This window comes from Acanthopagrus latus, chromosome 16 (genome assembly GCF_904848185.1).
Source record: "Acanthopagrus latus isolate v.2019 chromosome 16, fAcaLat1.1, whole genome shotgun sequence".
In the NCBI taxonomy this organism is placed as follows: domain Eukaryota; kingdom Metazoa; phylum Chordata; class Actinopteri; order Spariformes; family Sparidae; genus Acanthopagrus; species Acanthopagrus latus.
In genome coordinates, this window is record NC_051054.1 from 6,719,197 (window position 1) to 6,743,894 (window position 24,698).

General features: G+C 40.5%; 3 protein-coding genes and 3 gene segments (V, D, J or C); 4 read left to right on the forward strand and 2 right to left on the reverse strand.

Moving 5' to 3' along the window:
* Positions 1-24,698, reverse strand: part of LOC119004914 (immunoglobulin kappa light chain-like) — a 59,547-nt gene that overhangs the window by 1,892 nt on the left and 32,957 nt on the right. The window lies entirely within an intron of this gene.
* On the forward strand, positions 48-852 carry LOC119034394. The segment is given in 2 exon segments: positions 48-385; positions 478-852. Coding segments are annotated over 2 exon segments (375 nt in total).
* LOC119034383 overlaps positions 3,188-24,698 on the reverse strand; it is a 39,306-nt gene continuing 17,795 nt past the window's right edge. The window contains 2 exon segments of the V gene segment in view: positions 3,188-3,775; positions 4,612-4,649. Coding sequence covers positions 3,453-3,775; positions 4,612-4,649 — 361 coding nt within the window.
* Positions 5,219-24,698, forward strand: part of LOC119034385 — a 44,289-nt gene continuing 24,809 nt past the window's right edge. Inside the window, 2 exon segments of the V gene segment in view lie at positions 5,219-5,401; positions 5,494-5,807. Of these exon segments, the coding sequence occupies positions 5,350-5,401; positions 5,494-5,807 (366 nt within the window).
* Positions 10,909-15,383, forward strand: tspan37 (tetraspanin 37). Of its 2 annotated transcripts, none has more exons than XM_037125351.1 (7): positions 10,909-11,057; positions 13,067-13,258; positions 13,333-13,407; positions 13,528-13,626; positions 13,879-14,031; positions 14,126-14,209; positions 14,355-15,383. In XM_037125351.1, exons 2-7 carry the CDS (start codon positions 13,109-13,111, stop codon positions 14,430-14,432), a joined length of 639 nt encoding a protein of 212 aa, XP_036981246.1. In that variant the 5' UTR covers positions 10,909-11,057; positions 13,067-13,108; the 3' UTR covers positions 14,433-15,383. The 2 variants fall into 2 exon arrangements, with proteins under 2 accessions (XP_036981246.1, XP_036981245.1); XM_037125350.1 differs by lacking the exon at positions 10,909-11,057 and adding an exon at positions 11,751-11,971.
* On the forward strand, positions 15,639-23,918 carry elavl1a (ELAV like RNA binding protein 1a). 4 transcript variants are annotated; one of them, XM_037125347.1, is made up of 7 exons: positions 15,639-15,735; positions 17,175-17,234; positions 18,955-19,135; positions 19,620-19,723; positions 20,333-20,486; positions 20,617-20,842; positions 21,107-23,918. In XM_037125347.1, the coding sequence occupies exons 2-7, from the start codon at positions 17,199-17,201 to the stop codon at positions 21,429-21,431; spliced, it is 1,026 nt and encodes a 341-aa protein (XP_036981242.1). In that variant the 5' UTR covers positions 15,639-15,735; positions 17,175-17,198; the 3' UTR covers positions 21,432-23,918. The 4 variants fall into 4 exon arrangements, with proteins under 4 accessions (XP_036981242.1, XP_036981240.1, XP_036981241.1 ...); XM_037125345.1 differs by having other exon boundaries at positions 15,642-15,735; positions 18,943-19,135; XM_037125346.1 differs by having other exon boundaries at positions 15,643-15,735; positions 20,333-20,495.

The following is a 24,698-nucleotide window of genomic DNA, read 5'->3' on the forward strand; positions in this document are numbered from 1 at the left end:
CCTGTGAGTGAATGAAAGGCAGACAAACAGACATATCATACCAACCACAGTGGACACAAACTCATCTTTAAATCCTCGACTGCACTTCTAATATAAATATGTTCCTCTGTTCCATTAAGATCATAGATGGTGTAAATCCAAGCAGTGTTTCTCCTGATGTTGTGTCCCATGTTGCCTTCAGTGTTCAGGTGAGAGCAGAGAAATCATTTCCATAGAGAGGAGGCTTTGCATGGTCAGCTGATCCTCCAGTGAACTGAGAAGGTTTATAGTCCTGTGAGTTCAACACTGCAGGACTCACATCTGTCAGTCAACACAGCAGAAAGCACAACCACCATGACTCTCATCACCATCCTCATCTGGACGCTGGCCTGCTGCTGTTTTACAGGTTGGTTCACTCAGCAACATTTCACACATGATGTGCTGCCTTTTCTCTCTTTGATTTCTGCTGATAAATCAATGATTTGTTTCTGTGTGCAGGATGCAGCGGTCAGGTGACTGTGACTCAGCCTCCAGTAGTGACATCTGCTCCAGGATCCACTGTCACTCTCACCTGTAGAACCAACATACGACCTTACAACGGCAATCGTATTTACTGGTATCAACAGAAATCTGGACAGACTCCAAAGCTCCTGATAAAATTTGTGAGCACACGTGAATCAGGAACACCAGCTCGGTTTAGTGGCAGTGGAAGCAACCTCGACTTCAGTTTGACCATCAGTGGAGTTCAGACTGAAGATGCAGCAGTTTATTACTGTTTGAATGAACCCCCACTAACCAGTGTCAATGTGTTCACACAGTGATTTTTCGTCGTACAAAAACCTCCCTCAGTCAGACTGCAGAGACTCTGAGCTGTTACAGCAGGAAGCGACTGCAGCTGCTGAAGAGGAAGAGACTCTGACACAGACCACTGAACACAGAGCTGACAGGAGCCTCTCCAAGCATGCAATACTTATCAATATAAATTATATTATATTGGTTATCAATATAAATTATATTGATAACCAACATCTTAAAATGTTAAACTTTGAAAAGATGAAATATGCACAACATATGAGAAGTTTTTCACATGTAAAGCCTAATAATATCCAAAATTTCCAGAAGTGTACTTATTCACTTTCTTGCTGATTGATATCACTCTTATATGAGTTCATTAGCATTCGGTTAGCTTAGCTTTACATGAGGACTGAAAGTAGGGGACACAGGTTGCTTGGCTTGATCCAAGTGTTAGAAAATCCACATTTACGCTGAAGTTACCAAAAATATAAAAAACAAAAACCTCAATACAGGAAGAGGCAGACAACTCCACAGACACCAAACTGAAAACTGACTTAAATACAAAAAAAACAACTGATGTAATGACGTGCAGGTGGAGAGACAGGTGTAGGAATCTCAGGTGAGGACAATGTGGTAAATTTTCAGGAGAGCATGAAAGGAGCTGATTGGCTGATGAAAACACTGGGAACAGGGCGGGGCTAACGAGGCTGAAGCAGGACAGGTGTGGAGGGAGAAGCAGGCCGGGGAGGAGCACAGGAACACAGGAGGGAAACAAAGTGCAGACAGACCACAAACATCCAGAAAACACAACAAAAGCAGACAGAAATGTCAGAACCACGACAGCTTTAGAGGAGTTGATGGTCACATTTACTTGTTTATAGAGACATGCCAGCTGTTTCCACATGTTATCAGTCTCAGATAAACTAAAGCTCAATTAAGATAACCTTCCTCTTGCACTATCAGTTTACTGACTGAGGACAGGACTCAGGCTTTCTCTTGTTTTATTTAGAGAATGATGATATTTTTCTGATGCATGTTGACCTGGAGATAAAATTCAGTCAGTTCACAGTGAGGTCAGTGTTGATGAAGTGTGCCAGCAGGGGGTAATATAGACCTGTTAATGAGGACAAAGTCATGTGAGATCATAAAGAAGTGAAATGCAGGATGTTTAAAATGAGGAGAAGAAATGTAAAACAGCTCAAAGTCTAAATTTTCCAGATGGACTTTAAAGTGTCTCATGATCGTCAAGATGATGAGCTGTCACTCCTCCTCACCTCCTCTGTTTCTGTTTCACATCAACAGGTGTGTGTTTGCCTTCTTCAGTATATTTTGCATGATTTGAATGCATCACTGCTCCTCAGAGTTTAAGTTCTTATGTCACAGAGAGTTTGAACTGTTTCCATGCACTCACACTGAAAACTGCATCAGGATGATGTCGCCAATAACTCTGATTGTCATGTTGGGTTTTCTGAGTCAGGGTGAGAGATTTTGAAAATATTTGGTGGAAATTCAGTTTTTTCCTTACACTTAATTTTTCCTTAACTTGCTTCATTTCTCATTTCAGAGTGTTCTGCAAACAATTTTCTGACTCAGGCTGACAAATCCAAGTCTGTTAGTCTTGGAGGGACTGTGACCATCAGAGCCACAGGGAGCTCAAATATTGGTAGCACTCTCAGTTGGTACCTTCAGAAACCTGGACAGGCTCCCAAACTCCTGATATACGCTTCATCAAATCGCTTCTCTGGAACTCCGTCTCGATTCAGTGGCAGTAGATCTGGTTCTAGCTACACTCTGACCATCAGTGGTGTTCAGGCTGAAGATGCAGGAGATTACTACTGTCTGGGCTACCATTATGATGGAACGTTCACACAGTGATTCAGAGCCGTACAAAAACCTCCTTCAGATTGACTGAAGTGAAAACGGCCTGCTGCAGGTGCAGAGGGTTGGTGAAGAGACTGTGATGAGGAGAACTGGTCCAGTGAACACAAGAGTCATCAAGCAGAACCACAATGAACCTAAATACAACTGAAACAGACTCACAGACACTCTTCAGTACACAGTTTTAAACTCTAAGTTCCAGTAAATTCATCAGTGTCTTTATAAATAAGATGTGAAAGTTAAACTCTTGTTGGACTATAACCAGGTATGTCAAAAAATCATTCCTGATAGCAACACAGTGTGAAATAACAACAGTCCGTGTAGGAACACATTTTGTGTTTTATACTTTATACTCCTAATTTGATTAATCCAAATGAATTCATAGTCAAAATGTATCATTTTACTTTTTAAATGCCAGAAAGAAATTAAAAAACTAATACTTTCAAGTATGTAATAATTTCACGTATCATACTGAGATGATCAATAAAGTATTTTTCATGATGAATATATAATAAAAGAAACACAAAGACACTGACTCTTTTATTATTCACTGTTTTATTAAATGATAGTTCATAGATGAAGTTTCTCTTGGAGTGAAACTGATCATATTCAGTTTGAAAGTAAAGAAGAAGAAGAAGAATATGCAGAAGATCAGTATTAGACAGCAACATGCAGACTGAAACACTGAGCAGAGAGCTGTGAAACCTGCAGAAACATGTGAACAGAGGAGATCTGGAGCTTCATCAGGATCTCTATGAAAGCAGCAGCATCATCTCCAGACAGGAAGTGTTGCTGAAGCTCTACTCTGAGCAGCGCTCAGGCTCCAGGCTTTGAGTGACGGGGCTCTGTCCATTCAGACTGGCCTCACAGCTGACTGAGCCCGCCTTCCTCCACTGGTCTGCAGAGAGGCTCAGGGTGCTGCTCCAGCTGTAGCGGCCGTCCGTCCCCAGGACCTCCGGGCTGTGTGACGCCCCTGAGGAGCTGCTGCTGCCCCCCACCTTCCAGCCCAGCCTCCAGGTGGAGGGGAAGCCCCCGCTGGACAGACACACCAGTGTGGCATCTCCCTGCTGCAGCTGCTCTCTGGAGGGGGGGAGGACGGTCAGGGTGGGCTGCACCACACCCACTGGAGGAGAGAGAGAGAGAGGGGAGGAGAGGGGGGAGAGAAGACACAGTCATGAGAGTGAAGGCTTGGTAATAAAGACACATGACAAACTGCTCGTTTCTTATATTTGATCCAGTCAAACAGAATAAGTTGTGCTGCTGCTGCTGCTGCTCTCATAAATCACTCAGTATCAGACCATCAGACACACCATTCAAGTGGAAATGCAACTAAAAAGCTTCACTGATGAAGATTATTGACGACATCTTCACGTGTGTTTCATAATGTGTGACAGTGAATAACTCGTCCCTGTGAGGATTTTCTTCTGTTCAAACTGACGGAGCTGAAACACTCATGTGAACACAGTTCAAACCTTTGTCATCTGTCTCTTTCACTTCCTTTTAACCACATGTGAAATGAACGAAGCGTGAACACAAAGATAAGCTGCATTAACTGATAAAATACTATTTGTGTTCAACACGAATCACATTTTAAATCTAAAAACATTTTAAATGTTAAACATTAATGAATTTAAGTTCAACTGTTTTGAGCATTTTTCGTTTTTCTTAACGAAACATTAATTTTGATTATTTTTAAGCAGAAAAAAATTCGAATATGTAACAAAGAAGAAAATGATAAAATATTTGAACACTTTGATGTTTCTCAAAATTTTTCTGAACACTGAATACATTCTGATTTCTGCAAACTTTTGTCTCAGACTGAGAGATCAGCCTCACTTCAGATAGAAATAAACATTTTCAGTAAGATACAAACATAAAACTTGATCAGAATCTTGTTCAACATTTGTTAAAAGTTATATTTGCTCCATGTCATATAAAATAAAAATCTCTGGTACTTACAGTCAACGACGAGTTTGGTTCCTCCACCAAAAGTGTACCACAGTGATACAAACTCATTAAGTGGCCGTACAAAAACCTCCTGCACTGTGAACAAGCATCTATCCACTGAAAACACTCTCTGATTTTTAAGATAACACAGAAATATTCATATCTGTTTAATCTACAAACACTGTTTAATGTTATGGATTGAAAATATTGAAGAAATAAGAATAATTTCATTCATTTTTCTTGACTTTTCTCCTCCTGACAGAGAAACGATCACAGTCTCCTTGAAACAAAGTCATTTCTTCACAGTTTATATCAGTTGATACATGGTTCAATTAACATGATGCATTTTAAATAATCATGATTCACTGATAACTCATATCAATCAGATATTAAACATATTATTTATCTCCAGTAAACCCTGTGAGTGAATGAAAGGCAGACAAACAGACATATCATACCAACCACAGTGGACACAAACTCATCTTTAAATCCTCGACTGCACTTCTAATATAAAAATGTTCCTCTGTTCCATTAAGATCATAGATGGTGTAAATCCAAGCAGTGTTTCTCCTGATGTTGTGTCCCGCGTTGCCTTCAGTGTTCAGCTGAGAGCAGAGAAATCATTTCCTTAGAGAGGAGGCTTTGCATGGTCAGCTGATCCTCCAGTGAACTGAGAAGGTTTATAGTCCTGTGAGTTCAACACTGCAGGACTCACATCTGTCAGTCAACACAGCAGAAAGCACAACCACCATGACTCTCATCACCATCCTCATCTGGACGCTGGCCTGCTGCTGTTTTACAGGTTGGTTCACTCAGCAACATTTCACACATGATGTGCTGCCTTTTCTCTCATTGATTTCTGCTGATAAATCAATGATTTGTTTCTGTGTGCAGGATGCAGTGGTCAGGTGACTGTGACTCAGCCTCCAGTAGTGACATCTGCTCCAGGATCCACTGTCACTCTCACCTGTAGAACCAACATACGACCTTTCAACGGCAATTGTATTTACTGGTATCAACAGAAATCTGGACAGCCTCCGAAGCTCCTAATAAAACTTGTGAGCACACGTGAATCAGGAACACCAGCTCGGTTTAGTGGCAGTGGAAGCAACCTCGACTTCAGTTTGACCATCAGTGGAGTTCAGACTGAAGATGCAGCAGTTTATTACTGTTTGAATGAACCCCCACTAACCAGTGTCAATGTGTTCACACAGTGATTTTTCGTCGTACAAAAACCTCCCTCAGTCAGACTGCAGAGACTCTGAGCTGTTACAGCAGGAAGCGACTGCAGCTGCTGAAGAGGAAGAGACTCTGACACAGACCACTGAACACAGAGCTGACAGGAGCCTCTCCAAGCATGCAATACTTATCAGTATAAATTATATTATATTGGTTATCAATATAAATTATATTGATAACCAACATCTTAAAATGTAAAACTTTGAAAAGATGAAATATGCACAACATATGAGAAGTTTTTCACATGTAAAGCCTAATAATATCCAAAATTTCCAGAAGTGTACTTATTCACTTTCTTGCTGATTGATATCACTCTTATATGAGTTCATTAGCATTCGGTTAGCTTAGCTTTACATGAGGACCGAAAGTAGGGGACACAGGTTGCTTGGCTTGATCCAAGTGTTAGAAAATCCACATTTACACTGAAGTTACCAAAAATATAAAAAACAAAAACCTCAATACAGGAAGAGGCAGACAACTCCACAGACACCAAACTGAAAACTGACTTAAATACAAAAAAAACAACTGATGTAATGACGTGCAGGTGGAGAGACAGGTGTAGGAATCTCAGGTGAGGACAATGTGGTAAATTTTCAGGAGAGCATGAAAGGAGCTGATTGGCTGGTGAAAACACTGGGAACAGGGCGGGGCTAACGAGGCTGAAGCAGGACAGGTGTGGAGGGAGAAGCAGGCCGGGGAGGAGCACAGGAACACAGGAGGGAAACAAAGTGCAGACAGACCACAAACATCCAGAAAACACAACAAAAGCAGACAGAAATGTCAGAACCACGACAGCTTTAGAGGAGTTGATGGTCACATTTACTTGTTTATAGAGACATGCCAGCTGTTTCCACATGTTATCAGTCTCAGATAAACTAAAGCTCAATTAAGATAACCTTCCTCTTGCACTATCAGTTTACTGACTGAGGACAGGACTCAGGCTTTCTCTTGTTTTATTTAGAGAATGATGATATTTTTCTGATGCATGTTGACCTGGAGATAAAATTCAGTCAGTTCACAGTGAGGTCAGTGTTGATGAAGTGTGCCAGCAGGGGGTAATATAGACCTGTTAATGAGGACGAAGTCATGTGAGATCATAAAGATGTGAAATGCAGGATGTTTAAAATGAGGAGAAGAAATGTAAAACAGCTCAAAGTCTAAATTTTCCAGATGGACTTTAAAGTGTCTCATGATCGTCAAGATGATGAGCTGTCACTCCACCTCACCTCCTCTGTTTCTGTTTCACATCAACAGGTGTGTGTTTGCCTTCTTCAGTATATTTTGCATGATTTGAATGCATCACTGCTCCTCAGAGTTTAAGTTCTTATGTCACAGAGAGTCTGAACTGTTTCCATGCACTCACACTGAAAACTGCATCAGGATGATGTCGCCAATAACTCTGATTGTCATGTTGGGTTTTCTGAGTCAGGGTGAGAGATTTTGAAAATATTTGGTGGAAATTCAGTTTTTTCCTTACACTTAATTTTGATTTAACTTGCTTCATTTCTCATTTCAGAGTGTTCTGCAAACAATTTTCTGACTCAGGCTGACAAATCCAAGTCTGTTAGTCTTGGAGGGACTGTGACCATCAGAGCCACAGGGAGCTCAAATATTGGTAGCACTCTCAGTTGGTACCTTCAGAAACCTGGACAGGCTCCCAAACTCCTGATATACGCTTCATCAAATCGCTTCTCTGGAACTCCGTCTCGATTCAGTGGCAGTAGATCTGGTTCTAGCTACACTCTGACCATCAGTGGTGTTCAGGCTGAAGATGCAGGAGATTACTACTGTCTGGGCTACCATTATGATGGAACGTTCACACAGTGATTCAGAGCCGTACAAAAACCTCCTTCAGATTGACTGAAGTGAAAACGGCCTGCTGCAGGTGCAGAGGGTTGGTGAAGAGACTGTGATGAGGAGAACTGGTCCAGTGAACACAAGAGTCATCAAGCAGAACCACAATGAACCTAAATACAACTGAAACAGACTCACAGACACTCTTCAGTACACAGTTTTAAACTCTAAGTTCCAGTAAATTCATCAGTGTCTTTATAAATAAGATGTGAAAGTTAAACTCTTGTTGGACTATAACCAGGTATGTCAAAAAATCATTCCTGATAGCAACACAGTGTGAAATAACAACAGTCCGTGTAGGAACACATTTTGTGTTTTATACTTTATACTCCTAATTTGATTAATCCAAATGAATTCATAGTCAAAATGTATCATTTTACTTTTTAAATGCCAGAAAGAAATTAAAAAAACTAATACTTTCAAGTATGTAATAATTTCACGTATCATACTGAGATGATCAATAAAGTATTTTTCATGATGAATATATAATAAAAGAAACACAAAGACACTGACTCTTTTATTATTCACTGTTTTATTAAATGATAGTTCATAGATGAAGTTTCTCTTGGAGTGAAACTGATCATATTCAGTTTGAAAGTAAAGAAGAAGAAGAAGAATATGCAGAAGATCAGTATTAGACAGCAACATGCAGACTGAAACACTGAGCAGAGAGCTGTGAAACCTGCAGAAACATGTGAACAGAGGAGATCTGGAGCTTCATCAGGATCTCTATGAAAGCAGCAGCATCATCTCCAGACAGGAAGTGTTGCTGAAGCTCTACTCTGAGCAGCGCTCAGGCTCCAGGCTTTGAGTGACGGGGCTCTGTCCATTCAGACTGGCCTCACAGCTGACTGAGCCCGCCTTCCTCCACTGGTCTGCAGAGAGGCTCAGGGTGCTGCTCCAGCTGTAGCGGCCGTCCGTCCCCAGGACCTCCGGGCTGTGTGACGCCCCTGAGGAGCTGCTGCTGCCCCCCACCTTCCAGCCCAGCCTCCAGGTGGAGGGGAAGCCCCCGCTGGACAGACACACCAGTGTGGCATCTCCCTGCTGCAGCTGCTCTCTGGAGGGGGGGAGGACGGTCAGGGTGGGCTGCACCACACCCACTGGAGGAGAGAGAGAGGGGGGAGGAGAGGGGAGGAGAGAAGACACAGTCATGAGAGTGAAGGCTTGGTAATAAAGACACATGACAAACTGCTCGTTTCTTATATTTGATCCAGTCAAACAGAATAAGTTGTGCTGCTGCTGCTGCTGCTCTCATAAATCACTCAGTATCAGACCATCAGACACACCATTCAAGTGGAAAAGCAACTAAAAAGCTTCACTGATGAAGATTATTGACGACATCTTCACGTGTGTTTCATAATGTGTGACAGTGAATAACTCGTCCCTGTGAGGATTTTCTTCTGTTCAAACTGACGGAGCTGAAACACTCATGTGAACACAGTTCAAACCTTTGTCATCTGTCTCTTTCACTTCCTTTTAACCACATGTGAAATGAACGAAGCGTGAACACAAAGATAAGCTGCATCAACTGATAAAATACTATTTGTGTTGAACAGGAATCACATTTTAAATCTAAAAACATTTTAAATGTTAAACATGAATGTATTTAAGTTAAACTGTTTTGAGCATTTTTCGTTTTTCTTCACGAAACATTAATTTTGATTATTTTTAAGCAGAAAAAAATTCGAATTCGTAACAAAGAAGAAAATGATAAAATATCTGAGCACTTTGATGTTTTTCAAAATTTTTCTGAACACTGAATACATTTTGATTTCTGCAAACTTTTGCCTCAGACTGAGAGATCAGCCTCACTTCAGATAGAAATAAACATTTTCAGTAAGATACAAACATTAAACTTGATCAGAATCTTGTTCAACATTTGTTAAAAGTTATATTTGCTCCATGTCATATAAAATAAAAATCTCTGGTACTTACAGTCAACAACGAGTTTGGTTCCTCCACCAAAAGTCCACCACAGTGATACAAACTCATTAAGTGGCCGTACAAAAACCTCCTGCACTGTGAAGAAGCATCTATCCACTGAAAACACTCTCTGATTTTTATAATAACACAGAAATATTCATATCTGTTTAATCTACAAACACTGTTTAATGTTATGGATTGAAAATATTGAAGAAATAAGAATAATTTCATTCATTTTTCTTGACTTTTCTCCTCCTGACAGAGAAACGATCACAGTCTCCTTGAAACAAAGTCATTTCTTCACAGTTTATATCAGTTGATACATGGTTCAATTAACATGATGCTTCTTAAATTATATATATTATATCATAATTTACTGATAACTTATATTGAATACATAATAAATATATTATTTATCTGTAAGTGAATGAAAGGCAGACAAACAGACATATCATACCAACCACAGTGGACACAAACTCATCTTTAAATCCTCGACTGCACTTCTAATATAAATATGTTCCTCTGTTCCATTAAGATCATAGATGGTGTAAATCCAAGCAGTGTTTCTCCTGATGTTGTGTCCCACGTTGCCTTCAGTGTTCAGCTGAGAGCAGAGAAATCATTTCCATAGAGAGGAGGCTTTGCATGGTCAGCTGATCCTCCAGTGAACTGAGAAGGTTTATAGTCCTGTGAGTTCAACACTGCAGGACTCACATCTGTCAGTCAACACAGCAGAAAGCACAACCACCATGACTCTCATCACCATCCTCATCTGGGCGCTGGCCTGCTGCTGTTTTACAGGTTGGTTCACTCAGCAACATTTCACACATGATGTGCTGCCTTTTCTCTCTTTGATTTCTGCTGATAAATCAATGATTTGTTTCTGTGTGCAGGATGCAGCGGTCAGGTGACTGTGACTCAGCCTCCAGTAGTGACATCTGCTCCAGGATCCACTGTCACTCTCACCTGTAGAACCAACATACGACCTCACATATACAGTGGTAATACATATCTGTCCTGGTATCAACAGAAATCTGGACAGACTCCGAAGCTCCTAATAAAACTTGTGAGCACACGTGAATCAGGAACACCAGCTCGGTTTAGTGGCAGTGGAAACAACCTCGACTTCAGTTTGACCATCAGTGGAGTTCAAATTGAAGATGCAGCAGTTTACTACTGTTTGAATGAACCCACTCTAACCAGTGTCAATGTGTGCACACAGTGATTTGCCATCATACAAAAACCTCCCTCAGTCAGACTGCAGAGACTCTGAGCTGTTACAGCAGGAAGCGACTGCAGCTGCTGAAGAGGAAGAGACTCTGACACAGACCACTGAACACAGAGCTGACAGGAGCCTCACCAAGCGGAAAGTGAAACAGTCCCAACAATCTTATTTCACTGGAGGACACTGTTAGTATATATTTACTCTGGTCCAGACCTGGGTAAGATTGTTCGTGTCTCTTTTTGATGTTATTGCACTTAAAGCCAAAAGAGGGCAGCATTGATCAGACGTAGGATTGCAAAGACACATTAAAGGTGTCACAGGTGACTGTTAAAAAACACTTTTAATTCAGTTTTAATGACATAAAGTATCACTGCACATCAGATCTGGGCTGTCCGGACATATAACTACAGAAAACTTCAGTTAAGTAGCAGCGGCCTACTTCCAGTGAAAGTCCTGCATGTGTGTAAGACTTATCAGCAAAATGTGCTTAAAGTATCAAAAGTCCTCATTTTGCTGAAAAATCCTGTCAAGGTTTTTCTACTAATTATAAAGCTTTTGGATTAATGTTGCTGCTGTATTACAGATGACTGAAGGTTGAGCTAATTTGAACTACTTTATATTCTGTTGAGATGTTTAATCTACAGGAATGCTCCATATTCCATATGATCGTCATGTGTCGACCATTTAATCCTTCAGGTTATCACAATAATTCAAATTTAAAAATCAGCAAATAGAGCACATGCTTTCTACTTGATGGGAGGGTTTTGAAATCTTGTTGTGACGCTGTCAGATACATGCAGCCCAGAGTGGAATGACAAGTATGTCGTTCTACTCCACCTCTAACCAGTTATAATGCCTGTAAAACAATGCTGAGGTTGTGGTTTACTGTCAGAGATGTTTGGGGAAGTTGATCTTTAGCCATCCCGGAAGGAAAGTTGCAGTAGTCTGCGAAAACGCCACATGAAAATCATGTGCCTCAGCACTTCATCCAACAGACTGATACCATCTTTACTCTTTACATAAAAGCTTCATGGTTCAGTTACGACCACCTTCATGTTGGCGCTGAAAATGAGTGATCACAGACGGAACGCTTTAAAAACAGTTCTTCAGCTGATGTGTCAACTTCTGTGGGTATGTAAGACAATCAGTCTCTGAATTCAGCGATTCAGTATTGCAAACGATGACGCTTTAGCCTATAGAGGTTTTTTTTAATGAAGTTACCAATTATTCCTGTTTGAAATGATGTGACGTTGTGTTGCGTTTTGTTTGAATGCTGCCCTTAAAACATATAGATGTGACTGATTACACTCGTCATGTGACACAACAGTGCATGCGCAGAAACAGGAACTAAGCAGAGTTCCAGCGTGAACACTGCAGAGAAGGGCACCTGGAAGTGAACTGCCAGCTATGTTTTTATTATATCTTTAACACATATCTGTTTTAAAAATATATATATTTCATAATATTGTAATTTGTCACTACACAGGGCTGTGATTCTGTAGTCATTTAACTCATTTCTATTGTTATAAGCAGCGCTGTGAAAAGTATCTAAGGGCCATACTTTTATTAATAAGCAAAGATATGGTGTTAAAATACCACCTTGGTAAAAGTGAAAGTCGACAGTACAAGTAGTTCTTGAGTAAAAGTCTGAAGTATCCAATATTAAATGTACTAGTAAAGGTAAATTAAACATAATGTTGCATGTCGCCTATGTATATACTGTACACTATGGATCGATCGATGATCAGCCGGGCTGTTTATGATTTTCTTATTATCAGAATCAAGAGATTAGATGTCCAGTAAAAGAAGAAACATTTTACCTCACATGGTTTGGATGCAGCTTAATCTGCAAAGTAACTAGTAACTTAAGATGGCAAATAAATGTGAAATTCGAAGAAAGCAGAACATTTGTCTCCAAAATGTAATGGAGTACAAGTATAAAGTAGCAGAAAATTGTGAAATACTAATTAATTAGAATGTTTACTTAAGTGCAGTGCTTGAGTAAGTGTACTTAAATAAATATAGATGTACACAGGTATCCCAGTGTACTGTATATACTGTATACTCCAGGTAGACTGATATTGACCTGGATGACCCTACTTGACTCTAATTATCAATGTTTGTGATTTCTCATAACACCATATAGCATTGTCCTGTCTAGATTCTGGCTATCAGTGAGTTAAAATGTATCCAAACTGAAAAACATTGCATTCTTGTATTTTCCAGGTGGTGGGGTTGGTGGTAGGCCTGAGCGGAGTCTACCTGCTGATGAAGTACAGACAGAGCAGCTTATTTTTCTCTCACACCTACATCACCCTGCCGGCCATCTTCGCCCTCTCCAGCGCCGCGGTCCTGGTGGTCACCGGCTGCCTCGGCTCCTGGCTGAGCCTCAAAGATTCCACCTGTCTGCAGGGACTGGTATGTTCATATGTGGATATCTGTACATACGTCAGTGTTTGAACCTCACATAATGAAACTGTTTTCTTCTCCAGTTTGTTTATCTGCTAGTTTTGGTCTTTTGTCTGGAGAGTACAGCTTCAGCGTTGGCTTATTTTCAATCAACACAGGTACGTGAGCTACTCCAAAAGTCACTCGACAGCGTGTGTGCTTTCGTGACACTGCAGACTATTCTTGAAATACAAAATTGAACATTGACGTTGTTTGTGCATACTTCATTTTTTGCTTAGGTGGATTCAGAGATAGCTCCCCTCAGAGGAGTGTTTCAGAAATACGCAGGCAGCAGACAGGACCCCAACTCCCATGCAGTGGATGCTACACAAGCAGAGGTGTGTGTTCACGTAATAAGTCCTGCGACATGTTTATATCTGATGCGTAAAAGTGATGTAACATTTCAAAAAGTCAGAATCACTCTGAAATTGATCCAAAGCAATAATGCCTGGATAGAACAAATACAGCCAGAGCCAGATGCTCTCTTTGATATAGAAATCTTCCATCTTCCCTTGATAGCATATTATCTGTTTTGGTTTCAGTCTGATTGATTGCGATAGGTTATCTTGTCTTTTGATTCCTGTCTTTAGTTGCAGTGTTGTGGTGTCCACGACTACAAGGACTGGCTGGACACCTCCTGGTTTAACCGTACAGGAGGACACTCAGTTCCCCACAGCTGCTGCAACTCTACCTTCACCTCCTGCAACGGCACTTTGGACCAGCCATGGAAACTGTACACACAGGTAGACTCAGCACTTATTAACATGAAAAAGCTCCGGTGTTAATGTCTGGCTGTGTCCTTCTGTCTCTTTCTTATCAAATGTGTCTCCGTCTCAGGGATGCCAGATGAAGCTGGAGATGGTCTTCCAGTTTGTGCTGAGTTTTATCATCTGGGGCTCCCCACTGGTGTTTGTGGTTGAGGTACAAATGACTTCAAGCTTGGCATAACATGTTCATGTGTTTTAATGAACAAGCTGCACTACTATATTTCATTTCTAAATTATTGAGCATTGTCTTATCTGGCTGTTAACGTGAATCCTCTCCTTTCTTTCCTATTCTCACACAGATTGCTTTGTTTCTGACGATCGCACAGCTGATGAGGGAACAACCATTAATGGAATATCAAGTCCTGGGCAAAAACTAAAGACACTATGGCAGCTGGGACAGCTCAGTCCAGATGTAATGATCCTACATAATATGTCATATCATATTGTGTAAACGAGCATCAAGATATAATAGGGATGGTTGCTCCTGTGCCTCTCACCCTCACTACTGCTGACTAATGCAGATTTACTCCAGTACACTACAATATATTCCAGTTTCATTGTATGATACTACTCTGGTCATACTATGGCAGACCGTTCTCAGTGATGTAAGCAGTCCCTTGTTTCCTACTCTGTATGCCCACTCTCTGAATTGAGTGTATCTGCATGCATTACAATGTATTGACCATGTGTAGGCTACTATTTCCCTACCACACTGTACATGACCCTGCAAAAACGCACTGATAAACTAACATCCTTTTCTATTTTGAGTTAACATACAGCTTTACATCGTACATGGCATCTTCAACCAGATAATCAAAATCTCCAAATTCTTGTTTTAGCCTCATGGTTGTTGCAAAATCAATCACTTTTTAAAAAAATCTGAAATATCTTTTCTCCCTCTGACCTCATCAAAACACAACATGTGGTACAAGAAGTACTTAAGTGGTAATGTTTGCTTTCACCGGAAACACTGCATGTGTGATGATGGTGATCAGGACAGAAACCACAATCAAGCTTTGTAGTATCACTGAACAATATTACATGGTTTGTTAGCATTAGCATAGATGTGTCTATTTCAGGGATCAAATTGGAGACAGAAAATTCTAATTGATTAAGCAATGCTGAGTATGTTTTTTTTTAATTCTAAGAGTACAAAATCCAAACAGAATATCCAAGTATGTCTATGACTAATGCAGTATTGTTGCAGCAAGCTTTTGTTGTAGGAAATGTAATGTAGTTCAAAGCATAACCTACCTTATGAGTCTGCTACCGCATGGTTTATCCAAATCAATCTCTCAACACTTGCAATAAAATGTTTATAGATCTTACATTTTTAGTCTCCATGAGATTTTCTTACACATCTGTAATCTGCAGTTGTAACAAAATGAGTTGCATATTTATTTGAAAGCTGAATCTACAGTATATCCCAGTAACACGTGATTTAGCTCTGTTTCAGGAGATCATGTTGACCTCGGATGTTGACCACGCTGGCTCCTCTGCAGAGGGCGTGGCTGGACGCCAGTGGGCGTGGTCGAACGCGGGTGGGCGTGGTGCGTCTCGTCACGTAGCTTCTTCCTCGGTTTCTTCACTGCGTGAGGCCGACTTGGAGGGAAGTGAACGGTGCAAAGAAGGGAAAAAATAGGAGTAGGCAGCACAAACGAAACTACCTACTAAACTCTGGTAAGATTTAAAAATGTCGAGGTGTGTTTCCTGAGGCCTCTCAGCTGTAATGCGTTGACATTTCGGCGTTTGTCAGTCGGGAATGGCTGCCATGCCGCTCCTCTGCGGCCCGGTTAGCCCTTCATTAGCTAGCGGTGGGGCTAACATTAGCCTCCGTGGCCTGTTAGCAGGCCGCTGTGGTTTGGGCGCGGGGACTGAAGCGCATTGATCCGACGCTCTCCAAAATAGGGGCACGGTGCTCTGCGTTAGCTCACACAGCCAGACACCGCCACGTAACCTGCCCTGTTTACGTAACGCGAGTGGTTGCGATGTCTGTACGCGATGAAGATTAATGTAGTAATAATCACGCTCCGGTTTTGCAACAATTGTTTGGACATTTGTTTACCCTTCTAATCAGGGAGCGAGGGGAGCATGCAGCTGCTAGCATGCTAACTAACGCTAGCAAAGGCTAGTCAGGCCTCTGCACGTTTCCACATCAACTCGTGAAATGATGTTTTAAAAAAAAAAAACGAAATTGCTCAATTAAAACCGAGTAGGTGTTTGCAAAAGTCAATGTTTTGCTATTTTCCGTTGTAATTGTGATGGTGGTTGTCGTCTTCTGAGCGCAGTGTCGCCTTTCTGCAGCATCTGAACATACTGGAGAAATACGAGCAGGTTTCATGACAGCTGTATGAGCTGCTCCTGGAATTCAAGTACTAGGTTAAAGGTGCTCATCCAGAGAAAGCGGGTGACATTGTGAGGAAACCCATCTGATATTTCTACTCTGTGCCATTCATTCATTCATTCATTCATTCATTCATTCATTCATTCATTCAAACATCCTGCCACAACAGCTCCACTGTGATGCTCCTCTCTCCACTGGATAGTAGACACAAAACACTGACCCATTAGAGTAGTTTTCCAACAGGAGTAATAGTGCTTACTGATTTGAAATGTAGGAGCACTATTTGAATGAGATTAATTACAATAAACCTGTAATTTTCTTATTTTAACAGTGGGTGAGTGGTGCTTTTAGTAATGAATGGTTACAATTCAGGAAACATCCTGCATCTCTAGTCATCTGGAATAATCCTTTGATTTAATAATGGCTTTAAATTCCCTTAAATTATCCCCTGGTTATGCAGATTCAACAACCATCAGGGTTTCTTCCTGCAGACAACATGTTTTGTCTCATCGAGGGGATTTTTTTTTTTTTTTTTTTAAATTCAGCTTCTCTGCATAATCCCCCGAAGAACCACATTAAATATTTACAAAAGAGTGAGTTTGTGGTGATGTTGTCTTTTGTCTTATGCAGAAAGCAGATGTGAAGCGTCTGTCATCCATTTGGTTGTTATTAAATGCATATTTTTTTCATTTCATGTTCCCTTGACAGCATATTTGCTTGGTTGCTCGCTGCGACATTGACGGGGTTGTTTGATTTTTGTCCTCTCACCACTCAGCCTCCGGAGCAGTGAAGTGTCTTCATGGCAGTTCGTCGAGGACACATTAAGTACTTGAAAGTGAGTATAAGATCTCAGCTGCCATTCAAACACTACTTACAGTATGTGGCCTTTTCAACTGAATGTCAGCAGTGCGTTTAGATATTCTGATTCATGATGAGTCTTTTGACAGAGACACTATACTTTGTGCTAAAAAAAGAAACACGGCACTGTTGTTAATTTGTGTAACGGATGTTGTGACTGTGCAAAGTGATTTTGCCGGAATGATTTGAATATTTGTGAAAAGTGAGATGGCATTAAGAGAAATCACACACACATACATAGCAGCTCCCAGCGGCTATGCCTGTGTTTACTAGTTTAATACAGGACTCTCATTCATCCTCTCAGGCAGCGTATCTTACCCACCAGAATACACAATCACAACCCTTCTCTTGCATGAATGGACCTCTGTCAGGTTGACCGCTGGACTGGTTCCCCTTTCAGGCCTGATCCCATTTCAGCCTCAAATAAATGTGTCCACCAGTACAAGCTCTGCTGAACAGATAGCGGAAACTGCCTTTTTTAAAAAGATGTTTTGAAGTTGGGCTATACTCTTATTGTTAACTAAACTAATCTCAGGCCATTCAGATTACAAACTGACTTGTGACTAAGTTACTTACCTACTTTTCACATGTAAATCTCAGATGTGTGGCCTTTACTTTGCAGACCATTGTTTAAGGTTGAAGACGACTTAGTGTAAACCACTGCATTGGGAACAAGTTGTGGCTTAAATACAGTCACATGCTTGTGTGATATAAGTAGTTATTGTTATGTGGCCTTGAACCTTTCAACCCCTGGATTTCTGTCACATTGAAAACTGCAGTGTGTCCACATGGACGCACTTACAACTATTATGTTCCTAAACCCTCTGGAGGGACTCGGTGAAATGTTTTGGCATCTAAACTAAATGTAGTCCACGATTCCTCTGGCCAACTGGCCAAATTTGCCCAACACTTAATTATTATAAACAGGGTAGTCTTATTGAAGAGTGGGGACCGGAAAAGATTTTATTTAAATTAAAATATCTTTTGAGTGCATGTGCCTTATAGTATCATCCCCGCTGTACGCTCTAGTTTGTGTTATTGTATTCCTGTCAGTGCTGTAATGGGGTTGTTTGAGGTAGCAGGGTAGAGGCAAGGTCAGTGAGGCCTGAAGAGTATAAATGATAGGACCTCTATGGCACACTGGTTTCTTTGCTGTGTTTTGACTTTGTGCTGCTGGCCACAGAACAGCTGATGACATTTTAATTTTAAATATGAAAGTCATGTGTTTTGAGTTGATTTTCCTTTTGCATTTGTGTGAGTGTAGAGTTGACAGCCTTTATTCTTGTTTTTATTAGAGAAGGATCTGGCTGTTTTTGTGAAGCAAACATTGAAACCAGTGTTGGGCTGCAGCTAATTATTATTTTTCATTATCAGATGATCAACTAATTAATTCTATCCAACTTATTCATTGCAAACATGATACTGTGGGTGACTTATGGGCGTGGCATCCAGCACGTCGCATCACTTCACTGAAACAGGCATTTTCCATGGATAAAGGAAGCTAAACCTTATTTTTAGAATATATTACAGGGCATCATTTGTTCATGAGGATCTAGGCTTTATCAAGTAAATACAACTGATACTGTTATCATGACTGAGCCCACTCTGGCTAACACCTCTAAAGCCCTGAAAGTCCTGCTGGTGTGTTGCGTACTTACCTTGCTCTGTGTTTTTCTGCCCACCTGGCCGACCTGCAGGAGGTGTATGACATGTCTAACGGTTATGAAGACCACATGGGAGGGGACGAAGGGAAGGACTCCAAGACCAACCTGATCGTGAACTACCTGCCTCAGAGCATGACGCAGGACGAGCTGCGGAGCCTCTTCAGCAGCATCGGAGAGGTGGAGTCCGCCAAGCTGATTCGAGATAAAGTTGCAGGTATGCCCCGCTCTGAAGCGATATCACTTGTGACAGACCAGATCGACACGTAAAACACAAGATTTTGTTTTTAAATGGCAAAAGATTTGCAGAGCACTACAACCTCTGACTATATCAGTGGTGGTTCATCTTTTTGACTCAGAATAGTTCAGTCACTCATTTTCACATGACCTTGTCTTTACTGACAGGATGTCCTATAAAGGCCTGCTTTCTGGCTCCTCAGTGATTTTATAATGAAGTCATTTTCATTGAAAGATTTTCCCAAATTGTTTTCCTACTTCAGTTTTTTTTTTTACCACCACAAAGTTTTTATTTATTCCAACCGCTCCAACCCTGTTTAACTGTAGACAGTTTGTTTGTTTGTTTGTTTGTTTAGACTAGCATGCAATGTTAAGATTTGCTTTTGTTTATTTGTTTGCAGGTTTTTTTGAACTATACAACGTTTTTTTGTTTTATTTTATTGTTTTCCTTTTTTTTTCTCTAGGCCACAGTTTAGGGTACGGATTTGTTAACTATCTTAACCCTAGTGATGCAGACAGAGCTATCAGTACACTGAATGGACTAAGGCTACAGTCCAAAACTATCAAGGTAACGTGCAATAAGGTGTTCTACAATTCTCAAACCAAAGATGTCATGTCATATAACTCTCCTATGGCTCCTGTGCTGTCCGCTAACTAGCTAGTACATGTCAGCCCGAGGAAGTGATACTGCTTTTACAGCTCAGCTCACCCACTGCCCTATCTGACATGTCTGAGTTTGACTTTAATTTTACTTATTTTATTTGACACATTTGTTGAACTCAGTGTATTTAATGCCCTTTAAAAAAACGTGCCTTTTTCGATCAGCTTGATTTCATTTTTGTTGCCGTTATGCTTCTGACTCCTCATTTTTGTTCAGATTGAAGCATTAATACCTAAAACTACTTAGGTTACAGTTTGCTTATTTGATCATTTTATTTCTTTTGTAACTTTCTAGTCCAAAAGTGTTAATTTTGTTGAGACCTTTCAGATGAATAAATTCATTATTGTATCTTATAAAACACCTGATATAATTGCCCTTTAAATCCAAAAGATTATTAAAATGTCCACAGTTTGATAGATTTCAATATTTGTACTTTTTGATAGTTTTGTTTCTTTTGTTTTGTACACGAATGTCAAACGCGTTTTAATCCAAAAAATTGTCGCTTCCTGTTGCCAGGTGTCATACGCACGCCCCAGCTCTGATACAATTAAAGATGCCAACCTATATATCAGCGGCCTGCCAAAGTCCATGACCCAGAAGGACGTGGAGGACATGTTTTCACGTTACGGTCACATCATTAACTCTCGTGTACTTGTTGATCAGGCCACAGGTACGACAGGTGAATGACTTCCTTGCTTTTCAAAAATACAGCAACACATGGCGCCTCTACTGACAAAGATATAAAGCAGCGGTTAGGCTGCTTGTATACAGATTGTCACCAGCTGCTCTCTCCTGCCCAGGTTCGTCCCGTGGGGTGGCTTTTATCCGGTTTGACAAGCGGGCGGAGGCAGAGGAAGCAGTCAAAAACCTGAATGGCCAAAAACCACCTGGAGCGGCTGAGCCAATCACAGTGAAGTTTGCTGCCAACCCAAACCAGGCGAAGAACACGCAGCTCATCTCGCAGCTTTACCACAACCAGTCCCGACGCTTCGGGGGGCCCTTACACCACCAGGCACAGCGGTTTAGGTGAGAAACTTTTATGACTGTCTGCGTGCACTCAGTTGGACTTTTCTGTTTTCAGCCCAGACATCTTCAACTTCATTTTTATTAATTTTAACATCAGATGGCAGCAAGAATGTGATTGGCAGAACAATCTATAATGAAAATAAAAACTGGTTAGCAGCAGACCTAAAATGAGCAGCTTGCCAAAATAACTGTTGCAGTTGTGGTAAACATTCACTCCGGTTTTAGTGTTAATCGATGACGTACTCCTAACATTTTCATTTCCAGGTTCTCCCCCATGGGTGTCGACCACATGGGTGGCATGGGAGGCGTCAGTGTTCCCGGGAACTCAACCTCCGGCTGGTGCATCTTCATCTACAACCTGGGCCAGGATGCAGACGAGAGCATCCTTTGGCAGATGTTCGGTCCCTTCGGCGCCGTCACCAACGTCAAGGTGATCCGTGACTTCAACACCAACAAGTGCAAGGGCTTCGGCTTCGTCACCATGACGAACTACGAGGAGGCGGCCATGGCTATCGCCAGCCTGAACGGCTACCGGCTTGGAGACAAGATACTGCAAGTGTCCTTTAAGACCAGCAAGGGCCACAAGTAGAGAGCGAGTTTGGACAATCAGGTGTAGAGGAGAGATGAAATGAGCTATGGCAGGCTTTTAATGCAGAGAGAAGTTTGCAAAGTCTGACACATCTGTTTGAGTTTTAGTGTATTCAGAGTTAAATGAGATGTTCACTCTCTGCACCTTTCTACTTGTCTAAAAGTTGTTGTTTTTTCATCTTTTGTACTCATGCTTGGGGCTTGAGGACACCCTGTAGTTTTCATTTTTAAGGAGGGAAATGAGAAGGAAAAATCCCATGAAACCCCCAAGATTACTTAAATTATCTTAAAAGCTAAAATACTGTCTGTATGTGTTGCATGTTTAACTGTGGGGACTAGATAAAGTTTTTTAGCAGTGCACTGAAAATACGGCGCATGAGGAGAGCCCTGAAATTTGTTCCCAAGTATCAGCATTTCAGTGGATGATTAATTCTGAAGAAGGGGAAGAACAATATTTTGCCCGTAGCCAGTGGTCCTTTCATTGCGCTCAGTTCTGGGTCCTCGTCAAAAGTAGAAATAGATGCCTTAAATTATCATAGAGTGGATGCAGACCTTTGAAACCACTCACTGTCTTGAGTTAATCTTAGAGCAAAGCACTTTTAACCAATCCAATTTAGGTTACCATGAATATCAGTCTGTTTGATGTTGATCGGACCTCCGACCAGGTTAACGGTTTTAAACATGACGAGCTCTGGAGGGAAATATTTTTCTGTTTGTTCTGTCCCTGTGCAAAGTGTTTTTTTTATTATTATAAATTGTATTTCAGAGTCCTGTTGAATATGAACCTGAGTCAATGATAATGGAATTAAGATGGACCAAAAGCAGGGAGAGATTAGATACTGCAACCCCACAAGAGTTTATGTGAGGAGACACACACACGCGCGCAAAGTAAATTTAAACCTTTTAATTTTTATTTTTGAGAAGGTACTAAGGTTTTATCTGACGCTGACTGAGAGTAACATCGACTTGGCTCAGTTTGCTGTCTGTTCAGTTTAGTTTTTCCTTTTTTTCTTTTTAATTATTTTGTTTTCCTTTTTTGTTTGGATTTTATTCCCTTTTTAAAGGCATAGGTTTTTGTTGCACTGTAAGTTACAAACTTGTTTTAACGAGTGCTTATCTCAAGTTTGGAGAGACATTAATGGCCTTTGTTTATGATTTCAGTTTAAATTTGCTTTCTTTTTTCTTCCTTTCTTTTGTTTTGGTTGTTTCTCTTTGAGCATAAACCATTAAATTTTATTTCTTTTTGCCGAAAGTTTTGTTTGGTTTGTTTCTTTTTTTCTTTACCTTTTTTAGGATTTGGTTTGAAGTTTTGTTCTGTTGTTTTTCTAGAAGCCAATCTGCAGTGTTGATGAAAGATCCCTGAAAAAGTTTCCACTGGAGGCTTTTGAACGTCTGAGACAGGCTTAAATTAACAGTATGTGGACCAATTATAGTTGAGACAAGGTTATTTAACCTGCACACAGACACTTGAAGGAAAGTGACAGTCCAGCAACCAGTTGCCTGTTGAGTTTGAACCACTGAAGAGCAACATAACTTGAAAATCTGAAGCTGTATGATGGTACTTAATGGCTTATTTATTGATATCTGACTCACTAAACCTCTTGAATCCTGGATTATTGATATTTAGACTAAATTTGTTGATTCCAGTGTTGTAATTATAAAGGGAAGCCGGACTGTAAATAAGTTTATACTGTTTACTCGCAGATTTAGGCCTTTACCACCTACAGCTGTTGCTCTGATCTTTGTCTATAGGAGATGATTTCAACTAGTGAGGACATTGCTTTGATTACTTGCCCAGTGAGACACTTCTGATATCATTCGTCAAGATTATTTGCATATCGCAGCTTTTAAGAGTAAAGAATTTGGTAGATTGTCTTGTTTTACATGTCGGTCGAAAGGCGGAGCTTTAGCATCAGTACTAGAACTTGTTCTGGCTGTAATCTGACCATAGTAATTAAACCGATGAAACACACAGTGATAGTTACAAGTAGCAAATGATCCTTGCTCATGCGATTTTCACTTTTAAAACCAGTTGTAATCCCCCTAAAGCTTAATTTAAATGCCTCTTCAATCTGTGCCCTCTCTGAGATGAGTTTTCCCATCACATGCTTCAGATTTTGGTCTTAAAAGTGATTTTTTTGATTTAGTATTTTCATCTTATTTTTGTGTCATGAACCTTAACTTTGTGCAATATTTCATGACTTGCTCAAAGCAGGTGAAAGAAATTTTGTTGTAGTCTTGGCCTCATCTTTTTTTATTCCTTTTTTTCTACTGACGTTTTGTTACTGCTTATTTTTCTCAGCAGTCCAGTTGGAGTTGCATGAAAGATGCAAGCGAGTTTGTTTTAGGGGCAGTCAGAATAAACTGCATTCCGCCTTAATTTATAAGAGGAACTGGTGTATTTTACATCAGAGGAGGCGCAGGTATTTATTTGACAATGTATGCGGACATACTTGTTACTTTGTTGGAGTGTTTTTACTGATTGATTTTTTTTTTTGTTTTTCTTGCTTATGAAGGACACTAAATTGAAGTCCATTAAATGTCTTCTAACATTGGATCATTTCAATAAAAACATGGTGGCTTTTCAAAGTTGAAAGAATGAAATGTCTCTTGGGAAGCTTTTTGTGGATTTACTGAAGAAATGATTCTCTATGCAGACGCCAGATGTATCAGCATGTCAGTGCACAGTTAGTCAAATTCAGTCATCATCTAGTCACGCTCATGCTGATGGAAAGACGTGTGAATTATGCTGCGAAGCTCCAGAAGTGTTTTGTGGACCACAACCTTGCACCACCACCATCATCATCGCTTTACATCAGCATGACTGAATTTTCTTTTTCAGGTGAACTGTATTTCCTGTTTTAACAAGTAGATGCCCAAATGAAATGACAGGACACAGTAGCAACATATTGTAATTTAACAGGATTGTTATCATTTATCTTGTGACGTCAGCTGACTGTCAGCTTGGTCACATTGTATTGGCCCCGTTATTACCTTCTGGCACCAGAAGGGGGAGACATGTCAGCATATTTCCTGTACTAAAACACCATGAACACTGAGAATGGTTTTCTGCACCACCTGTAGTGTCAGTGTGAAGTTACTTGACATGTAGGTGATGTAATTTAGTATGGAGGAAAAACTGCCTTCACGAAAAAAGACTTCAAACCCGTTTTAGATGTGTTTTCCAACATAATGGTCATCAACGCAGCTCTGAAGCATATACCTGCTTGATATCGCATCACAGTAAGTTGTTCAGAGTGATCTCCTT

Coding starts and splice junctions, on each gene's coding strand:
- tspan37 (XM_037125350.1), top strand. CDS start 11,894: ATGTTGGCGCTGAAAATGAGTGATCACAGACGGAACGCTTTAAAAACA. Junction 11,972..13,066: donor TGATGTGTCAACTTCTGTGG/GTATGTAAGACA, acceptor TGTATTTTCCAG/GTGGTGGGGTTGGTGGTAGG. Junction 13,627..13,878: donor TGGATGCTACACAAGCAGAG/GTGTGTGTTCAC, acceptor TCCTGTCTTTAG/TTGCAGTGTTGTGGTGTCCA.
- elavl1a (XM_037125344.1), top strand. CDS start 17,199: ATGGCAGTTCGTCGAGGACACATTAAGTACTTGAAA. Junction 19,136..19,619: donor GATTCGAGATAAAGTTGCAG/GTATGCCCCGCT, acceptor TTTTTTCTCTAG/GCCACAGTTTAGGGTACGGA. Junction 19,724..20,332: donor TACAGTCCAAAACTATCAAG/GTAACGTGCAAT, acceptor TCCTGTTGCCAG/GTGTCATACGCACGCCCCAG.